The sequence below is a fragment of the Poecilia formosa genome, unplaced genomic scaffold, assembly GCF_000485575.1.
Source record: "Poecilia formosa unplaced genomic scaffold, Poecilia_formosa-5.1.2 Scaffold8, whole genome shotgun sequence".
Lineage (NCBI taxonomy): Eukaryota > Metazoa > Chordata > Actinopteri > Cyprinodontiformes > Poeciliidae > Poecilia > Poecilia formosa.
The window spans coordinates 3,622,448-3,645,349 of NW_006799947.1; the positions used below are offsets into that span (position 1 = coordinate 3,622,448).

Below are 22,902 nucleotides of genomic sequence, written 5' to 3' on the forward strand. Positions count from 1 at the left end.
GTTAGAGTTTTTTTTTTTTTTTTTTTAATCCCCTTTTTTTTTTTTTTTTTTTTTTTTAAATCCAGTTTTTTTTTTTTTCTTTTTTTCATAAAGAAGATCAGAGCAATGTCACATCAGTTGGTGTAATGCTCCTTTAATCCTTTTACCCTCGCAGTTGTGTTGCGATAAGACAACCACGGCCCAGCAAAGAGGGAAACCTGGACAGGAGCCCTGCGAAGGCCTAAACTGATTGTGTTTGTGTGAGTGTTACAGGAGGATGGAAGATAAACGCTTGCCAGGACCAATGTGCGTTTGTGTGTCCATTTAGACCGTTTGCGGACACGTTCGCCAAGCGCTGTCTGCACGCGTTTTTACGTCTAAGCCTAACGTGTTATGGCTGTATGCGCGTCTCCCTGCAGCGCTAACACAAATTTATAGCCGTGCTCAGAATGAGGTTAATAAAAACCCTCTGTGGATGTGTGTTAAATAGGTTTAAATCCTGCGTGAGTGCCCGCGCGCGCGCGCAGGTGTGTGTATGTGACTATGCATGTTTGATGGGACCATCAGCTGATCAGTGAGACGGATGGTGTCGGGCCAGACGCTGCTAATCCAATCAGCTGCCTGAAGCGATGTGATAGGCCAAGAAGCAGGAAGTATGATCTGATTAAAAGGACATTATGGCCATGTGCAGAGCACCCGGAGCCTGGGGGGTGACAGGTGTGATTACACACACACAGATATAGACACATACAATAAAACCTGCCTGCCTAGGCACTTATACGAGCCTCAAAACAAATGCAGACATGATTGCCAGGCCAACCAAGGCAGGATTACTGAGTAAGACGGCGCTAAGAGAACACAGCAGCAAATAACATACATTTCTGCTTACTATTAATGTTGAACATTCAATCTTCTAAATGAGAGAGTTTAATTTAATTCATTGAAACAGTTTTATTGTGATAAATTTTAAATAAAAAGGATACAACAATCAATTCCTGCCTTTTAGCCAACAGAAAGCAACAATATCAGGAGCGATTTAATTTATCAAATTAGCATTCAAAGATGTTAAATTAAAAAAACAATGTTTTTACAAATAAAATGGCACTGGATGCGTGACTGGTTATTTTGTGAGACATTTGACTCTGTTTAGCTGAAAGCTTGTTTGCTTGATGATTTTAGGAAACAGAAAAGTCTGATGTGTCTCATGGACACGTTTAAAGATGTTACAAAGAAAGCAGAAAACACAGTGTGCCACTGATAAAATTACCATCAGTGCAGGTTACCATACTTGTAAAAATGACTTCAGTAAGTTGATTCTTCTATCAATTATTCTAATGATTAGGGTCCAATCAATCAACCAAGCTTATTTGCATTGTACGTTTCAGGAACGAGGCATTTCAAGATGCTTTACATCCTAAAAATGTAATAGGTCAGGGTTACCAGGACACGACTGAGATGGACAGAGCAGGTGTTACAGAACAGACCCCTGCCTCCTGAGCCGCCGTCGCTCCAATTAGATTAATAATCTCAATTTCCGGACAGATAATAGTTTCTACTTCCTGCTCCATTTGAGGCTGAGAGAAAAATTACAGTTCGCTACAGAAACAGCGGCACACAGCTTAGATGTTTGTATCAGCATCGATAGTATGATCGGCTACGAGAAATAAAGGCAGCGCAGGCAAAATTGTGGCAAATAAGCAAATAAATTGCATTGCTTTATGAATTCCCCCTTTTTGTTGGTGTCATATTTGTACCTTTTTGGTGAGATTCTGATCCTGGTCAGGGGGCATGCGAGTGGACACATGATAGATGACTTCAGTCGTGGATGTGGCATAGTAAGGCGTCGTCTGGCCAGTGCTGTGATTTCTCTGAAGGCCTCCCATGAACCCACAGTGAGTCTTGAGGTCGACCTAATGCATAACATTAACATGCATAATGACAATCTTGTTTTCATCTTGAAAACACAAACCTCCTGTGAAGTTTCAAGAACACCGTAAAAGATAAATGTGTATTTCTGACTTGGAATTCAGGATTTTCGGAAAATCCATGCCTGCCATGTTTAAATAATTTGTCTACTTTATGATTTAGGATGACAAATGCTCCCAGTAAGTGCAGAGTATGTAAGAAAAAGTTTTAGTACCTCCCAGCCCAGTCCTGAAACAAAGTCTTCATAAGCCTGGCTGCCAGCGGTGTTGGTGAGTATGGAGTGTTTATCCTCTTGGCCTTCAGCCACGTAAAATACTGCGATCTTATGAGTCTCTCGGCTGAAAGACAATGACAGAAAGTAATCAGCACCAACGGGGAGTTGGTTTGAACTCTCAGGCTAATAAAAAGGTTTCAGAGAGGAGTTAAAGGAGGTTCACAGAGGAAGATAAGCGCTGCTCACCACTGCCGTGAGTCTAGGTTCTTCAGCTCTCTCAGTAACTTCTCGTTCTTCCTCAACAAATGAAAGTTACTCCTGCAAGAAACAGATAAACGCGCTACAAGTCATTACCGAGGCCTGCCAACACGGCTTTGAGTTAAAATATCTTAATCCTTTACCTTGATTTATTTGAAATGACACACAAGTCTGTCTGTAAGAATAATTGACGCTTGTATGGAATGTTAAAATCTACAGAAAAGATCATCTTTTTGTGCGACTCCATCAGCATACATTTCCATTCAGTAACGTAGATTGCCATTCACTTTAAATCCCAACTATTTATAGGACAGGCAATAAATACTTTATAGGAATACAAGTATTTATACTTCAAGTCTTTATACTTTATAAAGACTTTATAGGAAACTGGAATTGTGACAAAACGAGGCTGTACCAGGACCCAAATATATCTCAAAGCCTTGCACATTGAACAACGTACTAAAAATACTCCAACTGCTCTGTGTTACAGAACTGCAGCATGTGTGCAGAGTGATTACTTATGGCCATCAAGGCTAATGGGTATTATACTTGCCAATCTGTAGATTGGGAGGTTAAGTAAGGAACAAAGCTTACTTAGAGAGGGGTAGGACCCTCGATGACCTGGAGAGATTGTAAAGGTCCAACCTGGAACGCTAATTTATGTCAGGTTGGCAAAACGTGTTGCATTGATTTTAGTAGGTTAAAAATAGTGGTGGAAACAAGAATAGATATTTTTCATCATGAAAATATATTAAAGGTTGCATTTTTCTTACTCTTTCATACTTTGCGTTCATTATAGAAATAGAGCTACTTGGAGAGAGGCTCCAAGAGGTTATTAGGAGCCTGCGTCTTACTTACTGCAGATAAATACAAAACTAATAGATTATGGCTAAAAGAACAAGATTCACAAACCAAGAGTGTCTGACTTGCCTGACTATCAATTCAAAGAAAAAATAAAATCTTCCTAAGCATAAAAAGACGGTCCTGAACTTCTTGACAAGCATGTTTAACACCTTTTGAAAATCAAGCCTCTGACTTCAAAAACCATCAAGCTGCTGAAGACCTCCTGTTTACTCCTAGTTTGTGGGGGGAAAAGTCTAAACATCCAAAGTTTCGACACTTTCAGGCTCTCAAGAAAGAAAGATGGGCTGTGATTTTTAAGAAAAACAAAAGCCTTTCATGCAGAATAATTTATCTAAAGGCGGTTGAAACTGTGCCAACAAGCGACCCTCAACCTCTGTACGGCTGATATAAAAACCAAGAGTTGGGCAGCGAAGCTTGGAGTGGACTGATAATGACACGCCGTTCTTTTCACTCTTAGAAAAAGGGAAAAAGAGTGAGGGAGTGCAGGAGATAAACAGAGAGAGGTAAAGAAAAGGAGAGAGAGAGAGAGAGAGAGAGAGAGAGAGGGAGAGAGAGAGAAAATGAGAGAGAGCAATTTGCTCTTTATTAAAGTGATACTTGGTAATGGCCTCATTCTCTGCTCTCAAAGACTCCATTTACACCCTGGATTATAGGGAAAAGCATAAAAGGGGATACACATGGGTGACTGTCAGTATCTTAGTGTCTGTAATGCCTCATATGAATACCTGGAGAGACGTCGGTGACAATAACAGATGATTAGACAACATCTCCTTTTCTCCCCCCCCCTTTCATTCTTATCTGCCTCCTTATTTTCCCTTTAAGTTTCTTGAGCTTTCATTTCAGTCTTTTTTGCTTCATTATTTATTTTCTTTATTATCATTACGACTAAATCTGCATGGGTCTGAATCATCTTGGTTTCTGATTTGCCACAGCCCCCTCAATCGCGCTTTTCTTCAACTACTGCTTTTTTATTCTGACACCAAATGGGCCGAGTTTGATCAATAGAGCGCTGTCCTCATTATCACGCGCACACACACGAGCATGTGGAGAAGTCCATTGTGTGGCTCTGAATGCAGAAAGTGTAATTCCCTGGATAAAGTATAAAGAGTGATGAGCGTCCATTAGCCGGCCAGGCGCATTTAAAGCAATACCCCGACATTGTGAGTTCCAGCTCCGAGTCATTGAGAAGATGAAATGCTGCACGATGTGAATGGGGAGAAACATAGCTCCTAATTAGCTCAATGTAGTTCACCTTTTTCTTTTATATGCATTAGGCAAACATTTGGTTTTGCTCTGGGGAAGAGCAAAATACAGAAGACATCCCACACATACCTTTTATGAAATTACCCTTCATTCGAAACATCTCATGCTAAAATGTGCAAAGAAATCTTCTTGCTAGGTTCGTTGCTTAGGTGAAAATCCTACATCCTTAAACTTAATATGGGATAATCCAGGCTGTCTGTGCATTGTGATGTAAAAGTACAAGACTTTTCCAAATTTAAATTAGAAGGGTGCCATTCCTTTTAAAGCAGGGGTGTCAAACTCATTTTCATTTTGGGCCAAATTGAGGCCATGAATTTTCTCAAAGGGCCAGTTGTGGCAAAATGTATTAATAAAACCATCCATTAATAAACTGTTAAAAGATTAACTGAGCATATAGTCATATTAATGTATTTTAGCACTACACAGATAAAAACTGCTTTGATCTGACTGATAAAATAGTATTTAAGCACACAACTGATGTCTTTAAAGTCCTATTTCTGTGGCCCTCATAAAAAGTTGTGGCGGGCCGATTCTTTAGTTTGACACTTATGTTTTAAGGCAATGTTTAAAGTAGAAACTCCAAAGTTCACTGTGAATTTATTACTGTTATTTCTACGGTGTACAGGCTTTCCAAATATGAAACTTTGAAATAAAAAATAAAGACTGGATGATTGATTGGATGGATAGATTCATCACTATGTGGAAGGAGATACCTGGACTGAGGTTTTTGATAACAAAACAGGAAATGTTTTAAATCTCATTTCTTTATTCTCGCTTTTCCGGACCTGGATAAGACTTCAAAACACAAAACTAAACAAAAAAACAAAACGACTGACGTAAGCAAAGAAAAGAAACAAATTGACCAAAAGATAGCAGAATGATACTTTCAACATCGAGTTAGATTTAAATAGCACTTCAACACAATTTTCCATTATGGTTGAGGAAGCCTTACCTCTTCTCCCAGGAGTTGAGTCCCAGTATGTTGATGAGCAGCCTACAATAGTAGAAGGCCGACTGAGGCGTCTCGGCCTCTGGTTCGGTCTGCTGCGTTGCTCTCATGTTCAGCTCCTCACCTCTCTAAGGAGAAAACGTGTAAAGAAAATGAAGCACCAAGGATGATTTGATTTTACAGTTTCTGGCAAAAGAAAAAAAAATGGAATAACCAGTCTTAAAGGAAGCTCAATCAGTTGCTCTAGTTTGTAGCAAAACTCAAATCACAGTTAAGACACCAAACTATTTGCATGGTTTTTGCCTGAGACGTAAAAATAAGATGCAGCTTCCAACAATTTTACTAAATGCCGCTCTTTCATGACACATTCATCTATGATGTAACGGCTGACTCATTGAGAAAATTGCCCATCTTGTAAAGCTTATTGGCTGCATCTCGTTTGTATGGAATGGAACAATAAAAAAAAGTTTAGGCTTCTTGCAGAGACGGCCACAGAGACAGGAATAACAAACCAGAGTTTACACTAAATGGAGATTATTTTTCATAAGGAGAATCTAAGCAACGCACGTGAAGGACAAACTCTCGCTCTGCAGCACTCTGTTTCAAGATGGCGTTGATCACATCGTTCTCCTGCTTCTCTGACACACAGCCTGGAGGGGGGGCCGGGATGTTGAGTGGCATGCCTGTGAGAACCAGTGGGGAATCAAAATTTGTTTGGAAACCTTTTTTAGTTTTACAGCTCTATGCCTGAAACATTACAACACACGAGTTCATGAATTCTAGTCTAACTTCAATATATTAAAAAAAATGCTTGCATTTTATTTTATTTTTAAAGGTTAAATTATTGTTTTAGTTCACATAACCAAACATACCTGCTCTCTGTAGACACTCTGGACTTGAGTAACCCAGGTACTGCAGCATCTCATCCAGCGCATCATCTCCATCTTCCAGAGAGTTCCATGCTGGCACCGCCTCCCGACACACTCGCTTAGCTAGTGGTGGAGCAAGAAGCTTTTCCGAACCCGAATCCTCGTCCGCTTGATGGATAGGCATCTCTGCCTCCTCCTCCTGCTGCTCTATCTCTTCCACGGGTTCAACGTTTCCCCCTCCTCCTGGATCTTCCCTCTCCTCATCACCGACTTTTCCTTCCTCCTCGGCTACTTGAAACTCTTGTCTGTCACTTTCCATCTCTCCTTCTTCCTCCTCTGGCCTCCGCTCCTCCTGCCCGTCTGCTTCATCATCTTCCTCCTTCAACTCCATCTTGTTCTGCGGACCTCCTGGTGGAGTGCATAATTGAAGGTTTGCGCTGCGCGGCGACTGCATCTGTGTTAAAAGCGTGCGCGCTGGACTGTTCGGGGAGCACAGCGGAGGCCCGTAGAGGACGGCCGAGTCCCAGGAGTGTTTTCCTGCGACATCTCGGATGATGACACGGACGCAAGCAGGAGCAGAGGACAAGCCAGCCGTCATTCCTCCTCCCGGGACACCGGACTCTGCTCGGATCTGGGAAAAACAGGGAATAGCAGGAAATGCTAAAGTTCTGAAATGAAAATGCAACGAATGACGATAACAGTCGATGTATATCCAGTCCTGGAAAAATCAAACTACACACTTTTCCAGACCACGCAGAAATACTGCAACTAGGATCTAAACGTGTAATTGTCAGCTCAGTTGAGATAAATTGTCATTATGTCAGGAAAAAACAATAATGACACTTCGGATGACGTTACCTGGAGAACAGACAGGAGGGTGGAGCCGTTCAGAACCAGAAACTGAAGGTTCGGCGAATTGAAGAGTTCTGGTCCGAGATCTGGACTCCCACAGAACGGGTTGTCTTGGTTTTCACACACCTGTGAACAGACGTCAAGTTAGCAAAGTAAAAAAGAAAAATAATAACAAAAACAATACTTAAATGAATCCCTCTCCCTTAGTAAGGAGCTATAAAATCTTACTAGACCAAAAAGTTAGAGCACCTGACTGGACAGAGTTGCGGGCCCTCCGGACATTGGATAATGTCCCAGATGATTCACCAGATGGGTTATAACGGTTCTGGCTGCAATGGAAACCAGGCCTTGCTGGATACGGCTACGAACTGCAAAGAATAAAAGAGTGTTCTTCTAGCTAAGTTGTTTCATTTTAATTTCCCTTTACGTGTGTTTACATGGTATAATTTGTCACATCGTTCACAAACACACAACATCATCATATGATTGCAACAAAGTTGTTGACAATAAATCCACAAGGATCTATCCTAGAATCATGATTATTCATAGTAATTGTTGATCTCTGCCCAAATCATGGCTGTCAAACATATCAGCAGATCTAACAATTCTTAAAATAAATGGAGTTGACGCGTTTTTAAAAAACTATTTTTCAATTTTGGATTCATGACTTCCTGATATCTCATGGGGGCGTCAAGACGTTTAGTAGGGATTTACTTCTCTCTCCTGCCATCTTAAATGCAAATATTACGTTTCAAAACAATTTTGAAACTCAGATTAGGCTTTTCAGCAACAAACATCCAAGTGGGTCTGAAAGGGTTAAAAGGATATGAATGTGGAAAAACCTCTCTCGCTCACTGTTAAGTATGGCAGAGGATCTGATATGCATTATTATCTGTTATTCTTTCTCTTCCAAAATGCCCTGGAAAATCTGTGAGACCTCATGGGATCATGAACTCTTTAGAAATAAAAGGACATTTAAAATAAAATCTGCTACTTTCCATCAGTAAATTCAAAACATACAGCAAATGTAAAATTAACCTCCATCTCAGTCCTCAGAACTAATGGAAATTGTTAAGGTGAAGTGACAAAAAAGCTGAACAAAACTAAGATTTGAATGTAAAATTCAGTATTATTTACAAGTTCAATCTTTATGTGCCTTATTCTAACTGAATGAAGGTCGTCCCCCTGCAGAAGAAGCCAGTGTCATCACATACAGCCCTGAAAGTAGATCCTTGTTAATAAACACTGTCACATAGAAACACACACAATGACGCATGCAGACTTCCTAATGAGTCCTTATTGACAGATTGATTGGTGAGTACAGATATGTATTGATCGGGCACTCTCAGTGACACCCTAAACCTCAGGGCTTGGCTCAGGATAAGGAGACAAAATGAGAAAAAGAAAGAAAACGTAATGAAGGCAGTAGGATGTTGCAGAAGTTAAAAATATAGCCGAAGAAAAACGAGAAGAGATGAGAAGAGAAGACAAGGCGAGAGACGAAAAGAGGAGAGGGGAGAAGAGAAGCATGGTGTATCAAGGTGAATCGGTCATTAGACTCCTCTCTGAGTCCCGTTGGATCATGAGTCCCGTTGGATCATAGCAGGAGGCAATAAAGTCACTCGCATGGAGTGAGCAGGAAGGTGTGTCTGCATACACATACCTTTCCGGTCAAATTGTGCAAAGATTTTGTAGATTTGTGTGCGCGTTTCTGTTTCTGTGTCCGTGCATCACTTTGCATGTGCGGAACACGCGTCGGCTCATTACAGAGCTAGATTGGATAAATTACCTTCAGTGACGGGCTGCAGTTTGCTGGAGCGCTCCGAGTCTGGGCTGTGCAGAGGTTCTGGTTCGCGGAGGCTCTCCAATGGCAGGAACGGGTCGTAGTCTGAACTCGACAGGTCCGACAGCTGCAGTGGGAAGTACTTGGGACTGCTGAAAGACTGGGCTCCATAAACGCACCCATGCAGGACCTGTACATGTTACAAGGAAAGCAGTTTTTAAAAAAAAGCCCAACTGTGTGTGTGTTACTCTGGCCAAGGCACTGCAGCAGCTACAGACACGTTTACCTTGTAAATACAGCTGAGCAGCGTTTTGGTCGGTTGCTCCTTTTCTGGAGGGCTTCGTGTTTGTACAGGCTGGAGAAGAGTCTTTGGGGGCAGAGCCATCACCCAGTCCAACAAGCACAACAGAAGGGAAACTACTAGCTGCAGAAAACACAGCAAGACATGCATGAACCCGCTTTCTCTGGACGTCTCGTTCTACAGAACATTTTAAAAAGCATACAGAGATTTGTTACCCTCTTATCCAGCTCGTAAGAGGAGGACTCGGTGCTCGGCAGCAGATATGTGATAGTGGCGATCAGAATCTAAAGGGGAGGCGGGGGGAGGCAAACCTAGTTTAGGACTTTAAAATTGTAGTAATTTTATAAAATGGAAAATCTCTAATATGGAAAAGTACCTCTACAATCTTCTTTGGAGTGTCAGGGGGGAATTTCTGAAGATGATCCACGTAACTGATGAGGAGGTGAAGGATGTCTGAGGCCACCAAGGCTACCGTCTTATTGGGGTACTAGGAAACGGAAATAAAATTATATAAACATAACCTAAAGTGAACAGAAAAAAACTAATCAGATCTTCTCTTGTCATTATTTATTAAACAAAGACAAACAACATGAAAGAAAAGTAGAATATACAATGTTTCAACAACCTGTATAATCACCTTTAGCAGCAATAAATTTTATTGACCGTTTTCTGTCTGTTACACCATTGTATGAGAATTTTGGCCCACTTTTATTACCGTTCTTTGAGATTGAATGAAATGAAAAATAAATATATGGTGCCTTTTTTAATTAAAAAAAAACAAAACAACAACAACTATCTGCCCAATAATAAAATAAACTGGCAAACTTTATAACCAGGTTTTTGTTGAAAATTGATTTACAGAAAGGCTCATGCACCTTTGTGTCATTATAGCACAAGCCTACAATATCTAGCATACTCATTGTGATTATTTTTTTAATCTGAGCTCTGCAACCCAGAGGTAAATTTAAAAGTTTGTCAATGTTTGTGGTGCTATTTACCACGAAATTAAGATGAATGCAGAAACACTAATACATTATAAATAATTTAAATCATAATAATAAAACAATCCGTCACATACGTTTTGAATTTTTGTAAGAAGCTTTAAAACGCCATATTAACATTAATCTCTGTCAAATTAAACTAAAATCTGTAGCTGTCAGTAAACTGCATAATGTCACAATAAAACTCAGAGTGATTAATGAGAAAAGGCTGGATTTAAACCTCAGGCACAAACAAGAGCCAACGCCCGAAAACCAAAAATGCTTGTTGATGAAAGGAAAGGAAGATGAGGCGGCCAAGAGGAGGAAGTGGCTCTGCATGGAAATATGACAATCCCTTAAGCTTTGTGTATAATTGTGTGTACATGTAACAGAGCCTGTAGCTGAGGCGACTGGCTGCTGCCACCAAGGCAAGAGATTCAGAATTGACAAAGACATGAGTGTATATTTATGTAAGAGAGAGAGTGTGAGTGAGTGTGTGTGTGTGTGTGTGTGTGGGTGTGTGTGTGTGTGTGTGTCACAGCTTGCAGCATTCCCTTTGGATTAGGCTCCTATCTGAAGGAGAACCAAACATATTTGCAGTCCAGGTTTTGCTCCCAAGAGCAAGTGAATGGAAATGTGCACTGGTGCAGTTCCTTTAAAAAAAAAAAAAAACATTGGCTGCCGATACACAAACTGGGGATTCCAAGGTCGAAAAGGTATGTGTGTGTCTGTTTCTGTCCGTCTAGAACCACTTGGCTCGGGATGAGACAGTAAATGTTGGACAGCATTGTTCTGATCCACTGGCCTGTCGTTACAGAGCCGGACAATAACAACTGCGACAGTTTTACAAAGAGCAGCAAACATCTCCAGTCTCAAATATTAGGCTGTTATTCTGGTGCAACCAAATGATCTACAACTAAAATGTAAGTAGATATTTCTCTACATAAAAAAAAACAAACTAATAGAGTTATACAGTGAACGGTAGAAATCAAGCATCATAAATTATTTTTTTAGAATTTTTTAAAAGAAAATTATATTATTTGGAAATCTCAATTATCTCCTGCAAGACAATAAATGGAAGAAATTTTGGCCTTTAATTAAATAAATAAATAAAAATAAACATATTCTGACTATATGTGCATTAACTTACTAATTTAAACTTAAATTTAGAGACTACATTTATGTACTTACATCAGGGTTCCTACAAATTTTTATGTCAAATAGGGCTGCCACCATCTAACTACCAATTCTTTTTTTCTTTCAGCTATTAACTGAGATTTTGATTAAACAGATTAATCTAAAATCAACAGTTTTCTCCAAATTTATTTAAAATTCTTACATTTACAGAAGAACTATGGAAAAAATACAGGAATGCTAATCAAGCTCATGGATGCTGCTAACAATAATTTTAGCAATGGATTATTGTTCCAACTATTCTGACGATTAATCGAAAAACAAAATTTATTCAGAAGTTTTCTCATTTAACCAAGCTTTTTTTCAAGCCAACCCACTAATAAATGGATATCAAACTGGGCTTAGTGGGAGGTTTTTTATTTTATTTTTTTCAGAATCTGAACCAGGTGAAGCTAGAATGTGTTCTGGGTACAACATATTTACAAAGACGGTTTTTCATCTTAAATGCAAAATGTACAAATGTTTGTACATTTTTTGGTTTATTTAATGCACTGAGAATATTATTCTTACAGCCTTTTGGGGTTAGAAAACTCCAATTCACAATTAGTCAGTTGCTAAATTAGTTCACCATTATTTGAATAATTGATTCATCATGATTAATGTGACTGTTTCAGCCTTAGTAAAGCTATGTAATTAAGTATTTATTAATTCATGTTGAGGAGAAAACAACAACAACAACAACAGATGCTTAAACCAAAAAATGTTCGCTTCCTCACAGATTCAAAGTCCAGAATTTGACTGAGGTTCAATCCAAACCCCACGAGTCTCCCATTATAATTTCATTAGCCTTTTGGTCCTTTAAGCACTATTGAATAACTCACCAAGACCCTGCTTAGACCATCCACAATCTGGCTCATTTTTATTCTTTTTTTAACCTTATAATAATAGGGTCGTCATCCAGTGTGAGAGAAGTGGAACAGTGATAGCAGTAAGTGCTATAACATGTAGGATGTATATAAAAAAAAAAAAACCGGGACAGAATATGACTCATAATTATAAAACCTACCTTCAGGGTCACACAGATTACATTGAGAGCTTCTTTAATCTGAGGATGTTCAGTTCCATGAGCCAACTCTTCACACAGCCAGATACCCAGGCTGCACAAAGCCACACATCTGACAGAGCGGGGACAGAAGCAGCGAGTTATAATACACACACTCAAAGGTAAAAAAATAAAAAATAAAAATCATCATCTGACACATACCTTGCAGGAGCAGAGGGTTCATCCCTGGCAGAGGTCAGGATGGTTTTGATAACGTGTTCCTTAAAAAAAACAACAACAACAAAGATTTAAAGACTTTGTCAGCAACAGCAGCAGAAAACTTCTACAACTGGTGCTTGTAATGAAGAGTCACTTTAAGTGGTATGCAAGCTATAGCACACAATCAAGTTAACACAACAAGTTGAGGCAAATTCGCACACTTGCTGGTCTTTTCAGTCGGTGTTAATGATCGCTTAGTGATTCAAAACCGGGTTCTGGCTCGTAAGAAACCAAAGAGAGGGCCTGAGGTGCTGCCACGCATGGCATTAACTGTTTACACAGCAACAACAACACAAACAACATTACTCCCACAGCTCTGAGCCGTTTCAGGAATAGCTGATGAGACATTAACCTAATATTCTGTGCTGAGATCCCCTATGGACAAGCAAACCTGAGTTAAAGCATCAAGACTGACCTGGATGGCACAGGAAAATAGATGAAAGTTTTTGAGCATGTTTAAAAAGCATATTTCATCCCACCCCTGTGGCTGCCATGGCGACCTGCTCCAACCACACAAATCAGCAGGTCAAGGTACCTCCACGTACCTTGACCTCGGGGAATTTAGTCCGTACAACGTCGGCAATGGTCGGATGGAGAGCAGCAAGTTCCTCATAAAAGTTGGGGAAACACACCAGAGACCCAAGAAGAATCTGGGCCTCGACTCTTGGAGCCTTGGAGAAAAAAACAAACAAAAGGGAATTAAATAAATTCCTCAATCATTGTCTATTCACAGCTTGCCATTTTTTGAAAACTTTTAAGTCAGTGTATTCCTCTTTAGGACTCTGTGCATCCTTGTGCCTCACATTGAGCGATGAACATGCAGTGACTCTGGAAGCTGCGATGATAAAGTCCAGGATCAACATGGTGGCTCCGGGAAGTCCGATGCTGAAGAACCTGGGACTGCAGTGCTTGATGATGGTGTTCACAATATCCTGAAAAAGACAGCTTGTCAAAAACACTTCTTCTCAGTATGAAGCAGAATTATAATTTAGGGACAAACTGCTTTGCAAACATTTTGACTAATCCCTCTATTTTCTTATATTTTGTGTCTAAGTAGCCAGACTTGATGGTAATTCTTCCAGTAGTCATGTATCAACACCTCCCCAGGCTTTCTAAAGATTGCTCTGAAGCAGTTTAGAGAACCAGATACTCTGCTACTGTACAGCCATTAAAAAAAGGTCTGATGGCTTTAGCCAAAAAATCTGGAAATGGTCTGTCCCTGGATGTTTAGTAGGATAATAAGCTAAAGTGGTTGAACATTAATCTTTATCCATGACAAATCCTACAGAAAAGCTCTGAACTGAGCCTAAGAGAAAAGTGCATAAGGTTGTTTGCTCCAACCTTGTCAACTGTTAAAAGATAAGACCAAGACATATTCTAGTGGCAGAATATCCCCACCGTAAGCAGACAGTGGCAGAAATATTTGATTTATTAATGGTATGTTGAACATTTTATCTGCCATTAAAGTGTCATCAAATATTCAATGAAGTCTCCCAAGCTGAGTTGAATTTTCCCCATTGTTACTCATATTGTTTACAATTGAATCCCCTTGTAACACAGACCTGGTCCTGGTGCAGCAGCCCTTGGTGCATGATGTTGTAGAAGTGCATGAGAAAGTCGGTGTTTGGGGAAACGTCTTGACGTCTTTTCATTATTCTACAGATTAGTTTGTAGGCATGAAGCTTTCCCTGCTTGTAACGCTCAGTCAGCATGGTGGCCTAAAGGAAATATGCAGAGACACACAAAAAAAACTGTTTATTTTTCTTCCCTGTAATATGAAGCAAATATATTTCCATATATTTCTTGATCACACTTACCTTAAAGAGCCAGGGGGTGAGGATTCTTAGAGGAGGAATCAGAACAGGAGGTGGTGGGGACGACTGGTTGTCCAGAGAAATCCCCAAATTATCCCTGATCTGAAAACAGGAATGCCACTAAACTCCAATCCCTGATGAAAATTTTGAAATTATTTCCACAGCAGACAGATTTATCTGTACTAACCTTGGCCAAGTTCTGCCACAGCTCACACAAGTAGTCAAAAACCTGAGCATGGATTTCTGGGTCCTTGATGGTGTTAACATCTCCCAGGATACCCAGCATCCTCCTCCACATAACCGTGGCAACATCTGCGTGCCATCCAGTTAGAGAGCCGCCTGCCATCACACTGCAGTCCTCGCTGGGGAACTCGCTTGTTTCTGGAATCAATACGTCAATCAGAGACTCTTGTTTGGTTGGAGGAGAATAAAGCGAGAACACTTATAGGATTTTTGTAATGTTTGCATTCTTAAAACTATTTACCCCCCTCTCCCTTCCCTTCCACCGTCAATTTTACCTAGATCATCTGGGGTCTGGAGTACAGAGCTGTGGAGTTTCTGGTCCAGCTGCAAGTGTGCGTGTGAGTGACTGTGTGTGTGATCAGCGTGCTCAGCTGTCAGCGTGGCTGGGGAGGGGGTCTGGGAACGGGAGCCCCCGAGGGAATGCATGGGCGAGGCACTCTCGGAGCCTAACCAAGAGTCAGAAAGACATGTAGAATTGAACGGAGAACCAAACATCTCCTGATAATAATTGTTCCTGGTGCTTTATTACTGGACAACTTCACAGAAACGTACCGGTAACGGTAACCGTGTGGCTCAGGCTGCTGGTCTCTGAGTCAATGTGGACTGTCGTCAAACTGGCCACTTCCTGCTCGTCACAGGCTAAGCCGCCTCCTAGACTGTCCTGGTCCAGTGAGCTGCCTCGGCCGCCTCCGCCTCCTGTGGACCCCGCTCCTCCTCCACATGCATCTGAACTGAATGCAAAATCTCAAAAAAAAAAAAAAAAAAAAACAAAGGAGAAAACCTAATATTTTATGGCTGGATGGTTAGAGCCAAAATGTTCTTTAAACCAGGGGTCTGCATCCTGTGGCGCTGGAGATTCAAGTGACTCTTCATAACTTTGGCATTTAATAATAAAGGACCAATGTATGGATTTAAATAAAATTGTGACAAGTACAGGTTTTAGCGATTTTCCAGATTTTTTTTTTTTAATAGAAAAATTGCACTTATCCACTAAATAATGACTCCAAAATAATCAGTAATCAGGTATTTAGGTTGGAAACTATGTGCTTTACAGGCCAAGATTGTGTGCCCAGGCAAGGATTTTGACTTTTACTTGAAGCACTTCTATATACTTCTTTGTTTAAACATCTAAAAATAGAAATAAAATGATGGTTCTTTAAATGCAAAAACACATTTTCTATTGGAGATATTTATAAAAAATTATAAGCAGTCTAGTTTCTCAAAAGATCGTGTAACGTTTTGCCGATAAGCATGTTTTATTTAGCTGGACTAAGGGAAAAATGGCTCTTTCAAATACAAAGGTTGCAGATCCAAGTTTTAAACTGTGATGCGACATGTTGATATTTCAATTATGAATTGATATTTTGTGCAGCTACAGTACAGTCTATTGAATTGTAAAAAGACATCTCCGGGATTTCATTTAGACCAAATAAAAACAAAACTAATAACAATAAACAAAAGAACTGATTCAGATTTTTCTTCTCTTTATATCTTAGGAGTGCATCAGAGATAAAGTCGGTTTCTTACTGTCAAATTTGCATGCTGAATACTGAAAGGCATTAAAGGAATCCGACTGGCTGTCTGAGCTGATGACATCGGAACCGCTGGCACTGGCAGGTGACGTCCACTCAGAGGGAACTCCAGGGTCATCAACAGGTCGAGGGTCATCTGTGGGTCTTGACCCCGCCCCCTGACCGGCCTCCAGGAGCTCTGGCAGGTCCTTGGGAACCTCAAGGCCCACTGGACTGCTTCCTCGACGACCCTGTTCGTCAGAGGGACGGTGGTGCTTACAGCTTTGATGATTTATGCCAATATAATTGCAAATAAATGTGTCCAAGATATACTGACCACTGTCCCTTTGTTTCTCAGTCTTTCCTGAATGAACTCATCCATCAGGTCAGAGAAGTTTGGGTTGCTGCTTCCAACGTCGCTGGACACGGGGCGAGCCTTCTGGACCACCTCCTCTTTGTTGGCTACACACACGCAAAAGCAAATAAACTTTAAGAAAGTTTTTGCAGTCAAACACATGAATACTTAAAGGGAAAGAAGTAATAAAGTATATGTCAGGGGAGGACGTATCAGGATTTCTAAAGCATGGAAAACCTTATAAAAAGCTTGTTTCATCACCAGAGGAACACCTTCCCAATGACAGGTAGCTTTAGAAATGTTCAGTTAGCTGAACGTTGTTATTCAGGGATCAAAATATTAAGGTACTGAAAACTAAACTGTTCAACTATAGGCCTAAATCAATCAACAACAGTGTGAGAGCAGTCATCTAGAGCAATTTCTTACTATGTTAATTTAAGATAGATTTTTCATGACATTATCTCAAATGAGAAACCATATGTGTTCAAATATGTGAATGAGTTCATTAACTTCAGAAAGTCAGACTTTATGTGTTGAAAACTAGAACATTCCAGAGTTACAAATGATTTTCTGTACTTTAGTTAACTTTGTTGCAAATGCCAGGAACTTTTTAAGACTGTGGAGAAACTGTGAATAACACAGGATTGGTTGTGTCAGCCACCACCATCAGCTTCGTCTGAGGCCAATAAGTTGTGTGATTTATAGATGGCTATTCTAGACATTTCCTACAGATGCATAACGGCAGCAGATTATCAAGCAATGTGAATTTACATTAAAATATCACAACACTCATAAACTGAATCTAATGTTTCTCCTAATTGTGAGAGCAGTCCTGATGTGAATGTACTTTGGGGATTCTTGAGGATTGTTAAATAAACAAAAAGCCAAAACAGCAGGCGCACCACATCTCAGATAAGCAATGCAGGAGTTAAACTGAATCATGCACAAAAAGTAAAAGAGAGAGTATCACTTAGTCAAACAAGTAGAAAACCAGAGGTCTAATATTAGTGCAGTTACGATTCTTTGGCTTATGATGCTATTAGCTTGGATGCAACGAAAGCGATTGGGGGGTGAGTGTAAAAGCAGGAAGCGATTAAAAATTCAAGATTGTTCTGCAGTAAATCTGCCACCTCCTTTGCAGATCAAATCTACCTCATGGATCTATGGCTGCTTCCAGGCCAATAACAGGTCAATAAAGCTTTCAGCTACTCAACATAAAGTGTCAGGATTTCCTTTATAGCCACCAGACTGGCTTTAAAATACCACAGCCGCTCGAAAACATTAAACTGTGAACCCTTGCAGGTTTAATCTTACCTCTGTCTGCAATGTGACGCAACATGAAACAAATCCAAACTAAGTTCTGCACACAAGTAGCCTGCTGCAACTGCAAAGACATTACCCCGGAGCAGCATGTTAGAAGTCAGGATCTGCAGAGTATTCAACTGTAATGGTTATTTGCCATCATGAGTGAATGGAATATGATTTTATGGGCTTGCTTAAAAATATATTTGCTCCCATATACAACGTCTTTGATTTCTATATGCTTGTACAAACGATCTGAATTATGTCAATAATACCTGAGAAATCACAAAAACCAACAGAAAATGAGTTCTGTAAAATTAAAATACAACTGTAGAACCTTCACAACTAAAATCTAACAAATGTTACTCTGTGTGTATACTCTAGAAATCAATAAATGTATCAATATATTTTTTTTTGCCCCAATAATTGTAACAGAAAGATTATTTCATTAATGTTGATCCCTTAGTCCTATAGGACAATTATAATAAATAAACAAAGCCTTCAATTCTTAACAGCCAAAGTGGATTCATGTTAAAAGCAATAATTTAATTTTACCTAAATATTTCTTCTGACTGGAAATAATAATAATTTTAGGGAGTGGTCCAGCAGTCTGACGTTTACATTTGTATGACTATTAGTTTAAGTAATCTTAGAAATTGGTAAAGATCTGATTATTTTTATTAGGCTTTATTAAATAAAACCCTAGCCCTGAAAGAGAATGACCTTTAACCATGAGTGTAGCTTTAAAAAATAAACAAAGAAGTAAATTTGCTGTCAGTGAATTCATGCAAGGAAACAAACCTCTATTTCAACACTGTTGTTAAAATAGCTCAGGATGCCACAGCATCACTTCATTACCTGTGTTACAAATAAGTTGACAAAACAAAAGAAAAAAGTGGCACTTGTTGAGAAGCAACAAACAAAAAACATGTTGAGAAAAGGAGATGTAGCAGCAGCTCCACATCAAGACAGATTCAAATGATGAATCTCTGTACTCTTGTAAAACATTTTCACCAAACTTTCCCTCAGGATGAGAATCAACTGAAATATTTGTAATGGTGGTTAAATAGTAACCATTAACTTAATATTTGGGCAAATAACCATTTCAGCAAACTATTTCTTCCTTACTGAATTAAGTTCACCTTACTACCATGACACTGGTTGTTCTCAAAAGGTCTTGTGCTGCCATCTAGTGGAGTGGAAATGTATAGCCTATTTTACTACTTAATATTCATTGTCCTACAGCAAACAAGGATCTGAAGATGGAACATCCAGCTAAACATCCAACATCATTCTCAATTGTAGTTAGTTTTAGTTTTGTTGACATTTTTAACTTTTTTCCAGACAGTAGATTGTCGTTTTCTTCTAAAGTTTCCAGGGAGGAAGTAAAAGAGACCCAAAGAGGCCGCATGCAAAAGTCGAGGAGAGGGGGGAGAAGATGGGGAAGGAGGTGCAAAGGTTAAAATCCCGAAGCCCTTAAAAAAGAGAGGACAGGAGGAGGGATGGAGCTTCTGGCCTACAGAAACAGGTGACAGGCGGTGGAAGGACGTGGGGTCCTCGAAAGGAGGCAGGCTGGAGGAGGGTGGGGGGGGCTACGTTCAAGAGCAAAACATCAACAGGGAGTTTCAGGTTCAGTCCAAGAGCAAGATGATGAGTTTCAGCCAAAAATATCATTCCATCATAACAAACCAGTTAAAAACAGCCAAAAAGGAAAGAGAACGGCTGGTGATTGTGTGTTGGTGAACATTTCTCTCCACTGTTTTGTCTTCTCTGAGCACTTCGTTCGCCTCAATCCTCACCTGGCGTTGTCGTCTTTCTTCCAAAGTAGCCCAGGACGTGGGAGTAGAGATCCTTTAGCGAGGCGTCACCCGAGCTGGCCCTGGTCTGTCGCTGCGGCGATGACCCTTGGGATGACCCCTGGCCTCTGGGCCGAGGTTTGGAGGACAGGGCGTGGACAACGGTCTTATACATGCCACCGAGAAGAGCGCCCTGGTGGTGTCGTGAGGTAGTGATGCCGGGCTCCTGGGAGCGTGAGCGGCAGACTCGGGACCGCAGGGCAGAGCGTCCCAAACGTCCTCGCACTCCTGAGGAACTCGACGAGCCCTCGGAGTTGACCTCTGGGCCCAGACCGGACGCGGTACAGGACCCTGGGAGCTGCTTTTCCCCTCCTGTCCCCAGTCTGTCTACAGAGGAATCTCTGCTACCTGCAGGAGCTCCGGGCAACAACTTCTCGTTTGCTCGTGTTTTATGGCCAGCTCCGTTCCCTGGGCCGAACTTACCTGGACTTTCTGCTCCTAGCTTTCCCCCTGAGCCCACCCCAGCTCTGGCCGTCCTCTCCCCAGCTGAATGGCTGTGAGTGTGGAAATGACTGAGGCGACGCAACCTGGCTCTCCAGTGGGCCTCCTTGTTCTCCAAGGGGTTGTGGAACTGGACGGACTCGGTGGAGGGCCGGAAGCTGACATGGACCCCGGCGGACTGATGACGCTTGATGCCACTGCGAGACATTTTTAACTTAGCAGGGTCGGAGGTTTGAGGAGTTGATGATTCAGTGTTAGGTTCGGCTGTGACTGAATTCTGTCTAATCAACCGCGCCCTCTCTTTTGATTCTCCTTTATCTTCTTGTTTCTCTTCTCCTATCTCACCCCACGATTCAAGTTTCCCTTCGTGTACTGCTCCAGCTGTTTTTTTCTCCTCCGAGTTTCTCTCTAAGCTAGTGCTCCCTTTAACACTGGGAGATGGCCATTCACACTGTAGCTCCAAACACTCGTAGATACTGCGCTGCTCTGCCTCACTCTCCTCTGTGGAGTCCACACTCCTGTGCCTCACTGATTTACTTACCTGCCTGTCCTCATTTACCACTTGCTTCTCCTCCTCTAACTGGGATCTAGCTTCCCTGCTTTGCTCATTTGCAGGTAAAGCCACAAAACCTTCTAATAGATGACCAGCACCGCCTCCCTCTTTGACCTCGTCTTTCTTTTCACCTCCTTTCTGAATGAGGTAGTCTCTGATGGAGGAGAATAAATCGTCCTCTTCGGCTTCACACCCCACTTCCCCCTCATCTGCGTCAATTTCCTTTTCAGATGAAAAAGCGAAGGCGGAGTCCCAGTCGCTCACCCAGTCAGAGCTAGAGCCTTGGCTTCCGGAGCCGGCTCGGAGCCAGGACTGGTTATAAACACTAGCATCATCCTGTGGTTCTGAGGACAAGGAAACACCATTGGAGAGGGTGAAAGGTGTGGGATTAGGGGAGGTGAGGGATTGTGAGAGAGGCGGAGTTGTGTGGCTGTTGGCTGCAAGTGAGGAGGTAGTTGTGGAGTGGTGGTGCGGAGGATTCAGGAAGGACATGGGATCCCGCTGGGTGTCTTCACCTTTGACCCGCTCGGCGATGAAGGGCTCCATGATGTCAGAGGCGCTGCTACTCCGGGCGAGGGAGGATGGCGCCGGGGTGTCCAGGTCACAAGCTCCCCCCTGGTAGACCTCAGAACAGGTGGTGGGCGGGGTCTCGTCGCTCTGTGATGAGTGCCGCATTCGTGAGGTGCGGGACGTCAGCGTGATGGGGGGGTCCTCGAGATCTGGTGATTAGAGGGTGATGAAACCAGAGACCATGAGATCCCTGGAATAAGTGTGGAAGAGCTTAACACATAGAACCCACTGTGACATGCATTTAATATGCAATTGCAGTGCTGCGGAAGACTCCTTATTCTGCTTCATTGTCATTCCTAATCAATTGTGTGTGTGTGTGTGCGCGCATATATATATATATATATAGCAACAAGATGAATGGCATTTTGATAGCTCATCACATAAATTAACTTTAGTGAATCACAACAGACGATAAAAGTAACTATCAGAACTAAAATATGAGTTCCTTTTGTTTTTGCTTTCAATTTTTGTCAGAGGAAATATGTGAAAAAGTGTTAAACCCCTCCTAACTTGCTTTGTTTTTTGTTTTCAAAGAGACTTTCTTGTAATATTTCAAAGTGGCCTTAGTCAATAGTTTGGAATTTACAACTATGGTTCTATGAATCCTGGATGACCGCCAGAGGCGGTGCTTCAAGCACTGAATGATCAGTCTTGCGCATGTGTAGGTTGACCCACGGTTGACCTACGATCTAGGTGACCTGCGTGACTCTATATAGTTACATGACACATGCCACTCAATTCCTCAACCTTTTCGAAAGACGCAAAGATTCCAAGGATCTAAGCATTCTGGTGGTCATCCGGGAGTCATAGAACCATAGTTACAGTTGTAACTTTCGTTCTATTTCATCCCTACAGACCGCCAGAGGCGGTGCTTCAAGCACTGGATGACTTATGTCAACAAGGTAACAAAGAATCTGCAACATCCAAGGGACAACCACTACAACACCTACCTCAGTGTGATGTTCATGGATGCTGCTCCAGGAGTCCCTGAAGCGGATGGGCAGAGTCACATTCACCCTGTAAAACCGAGTGTGAGCATACCCAAAAGTTGAGGATACCACACAAGAGGTAGCGCCACGCCAAGCCTAATTTCCAGGATCATGCTTAATATACCGTCAATCCACTAGGGCGATGGTCAAGCAATCATGGAGAGGGAGTTCATGGCAACGCCCAGGAAGATGGTCTCCTGTGAAAGAGTCAGACTGCTGTCTCCATGTTCACCTGCAGGCCAGGCATCCCACTTGATCGATCACTAACTGAGTGTCAAGGACCGCTTGGTCCCGTGTTGCTGCACAAATCAGCCATTTGTCCAGATATGGGAGGATTCCCAACCCTTGTGGCAGCAAGAGAAAGGGCCACTGTGACGCATCGGGTGAACACCCTGGGAGACAGCGAAAGTCTGACCGGGAGGACCCTGCACTGGAAATGCTTCCTTTGGAAACAAAACGAAGAAACTGCCAATGGGGCGCAGGAATCAGGACATGAAGTGGAAGTGAACCAATGGCCTGCAACACTTCCTGGTGGTCAGCATATGAGCAGAAACACTAACGGCTTTTGATTTATA

At 41.5% G+C, this 22,902-nt stretch overlaps 1 protein-coding gene across 10 annotated transcripts in view; it reads right to left on the bottom strand.

Moving 5' to 3' along the window:
• The window catches only part of LOC107833426 (ral GTPase-activating protein subunit alpha-1-like), a 53,024-nt gene that overhangs the window by 24,131 nt on the left and 5,991 nt on the right, over positions 1-22,902 (bottom strand). For 4 of the 10 annotated variants that reach the window (XM_016662667.1, XM_016662661.1, XM_016662660.1 and 1 more), the window contains 24 exons: positions 21,284-21,487; positions 16,599-16,723; positions 16,278-16,512; positions 15,303-15,494; positions 15,026-15,196; positions 14,695-14,888; positions 14,511-14,609; positions 14,256-14,411; positions 13,497-13,625; positions 13,239-13,364; positions 12,637-12,695; positions 12,439-12,547; positions 9,635-9,745; positions 9,474-9,542; positions 9,244-9,381; positions 8,964-9,147; positions 7,424-7,542; positions 7,181-7,300; positions 6,326-6,953; positions 6,021-6,136; positions 5,457-5,581; positions 2,366-2,437; positions 2,120-2,243; positions 1,734-1,889 (listed from right to left, as the gene is read on the bottom strand). In XM_016662667.1, coding sequence (XP_016518153.1) covers positions 1,734-1,889; positions 2,120-2,243; positions 2,366-2,437; positions 5,457-5,581; positions 6,021-6,136; positions 6,326-6,953; positions 7,181-7,300; positions 7,424-7,542; positions 8,964-9,147; positions 9,244-9,381; positions 9,474-9,542; positions 9,635-9,745; positions 12,439-12,547; positions 12,637-12,695; positions 13,239-13,364; positions 13,497-13,625; positions 14,256-14,411; positions 14,511-14,609; positions 14,695-14,888; positions 15,026-15,196; positions 15,303-15,494; positions 16,278-16,512; positions 16,599-16,723; positions 21,284-21,487 — 3,761 coding nt within the window. The other 6 variants (XM_016662648.1, XM_016662653.1, XM_016662645.1 and 3 more) reach the window with 2 other exon arrangements.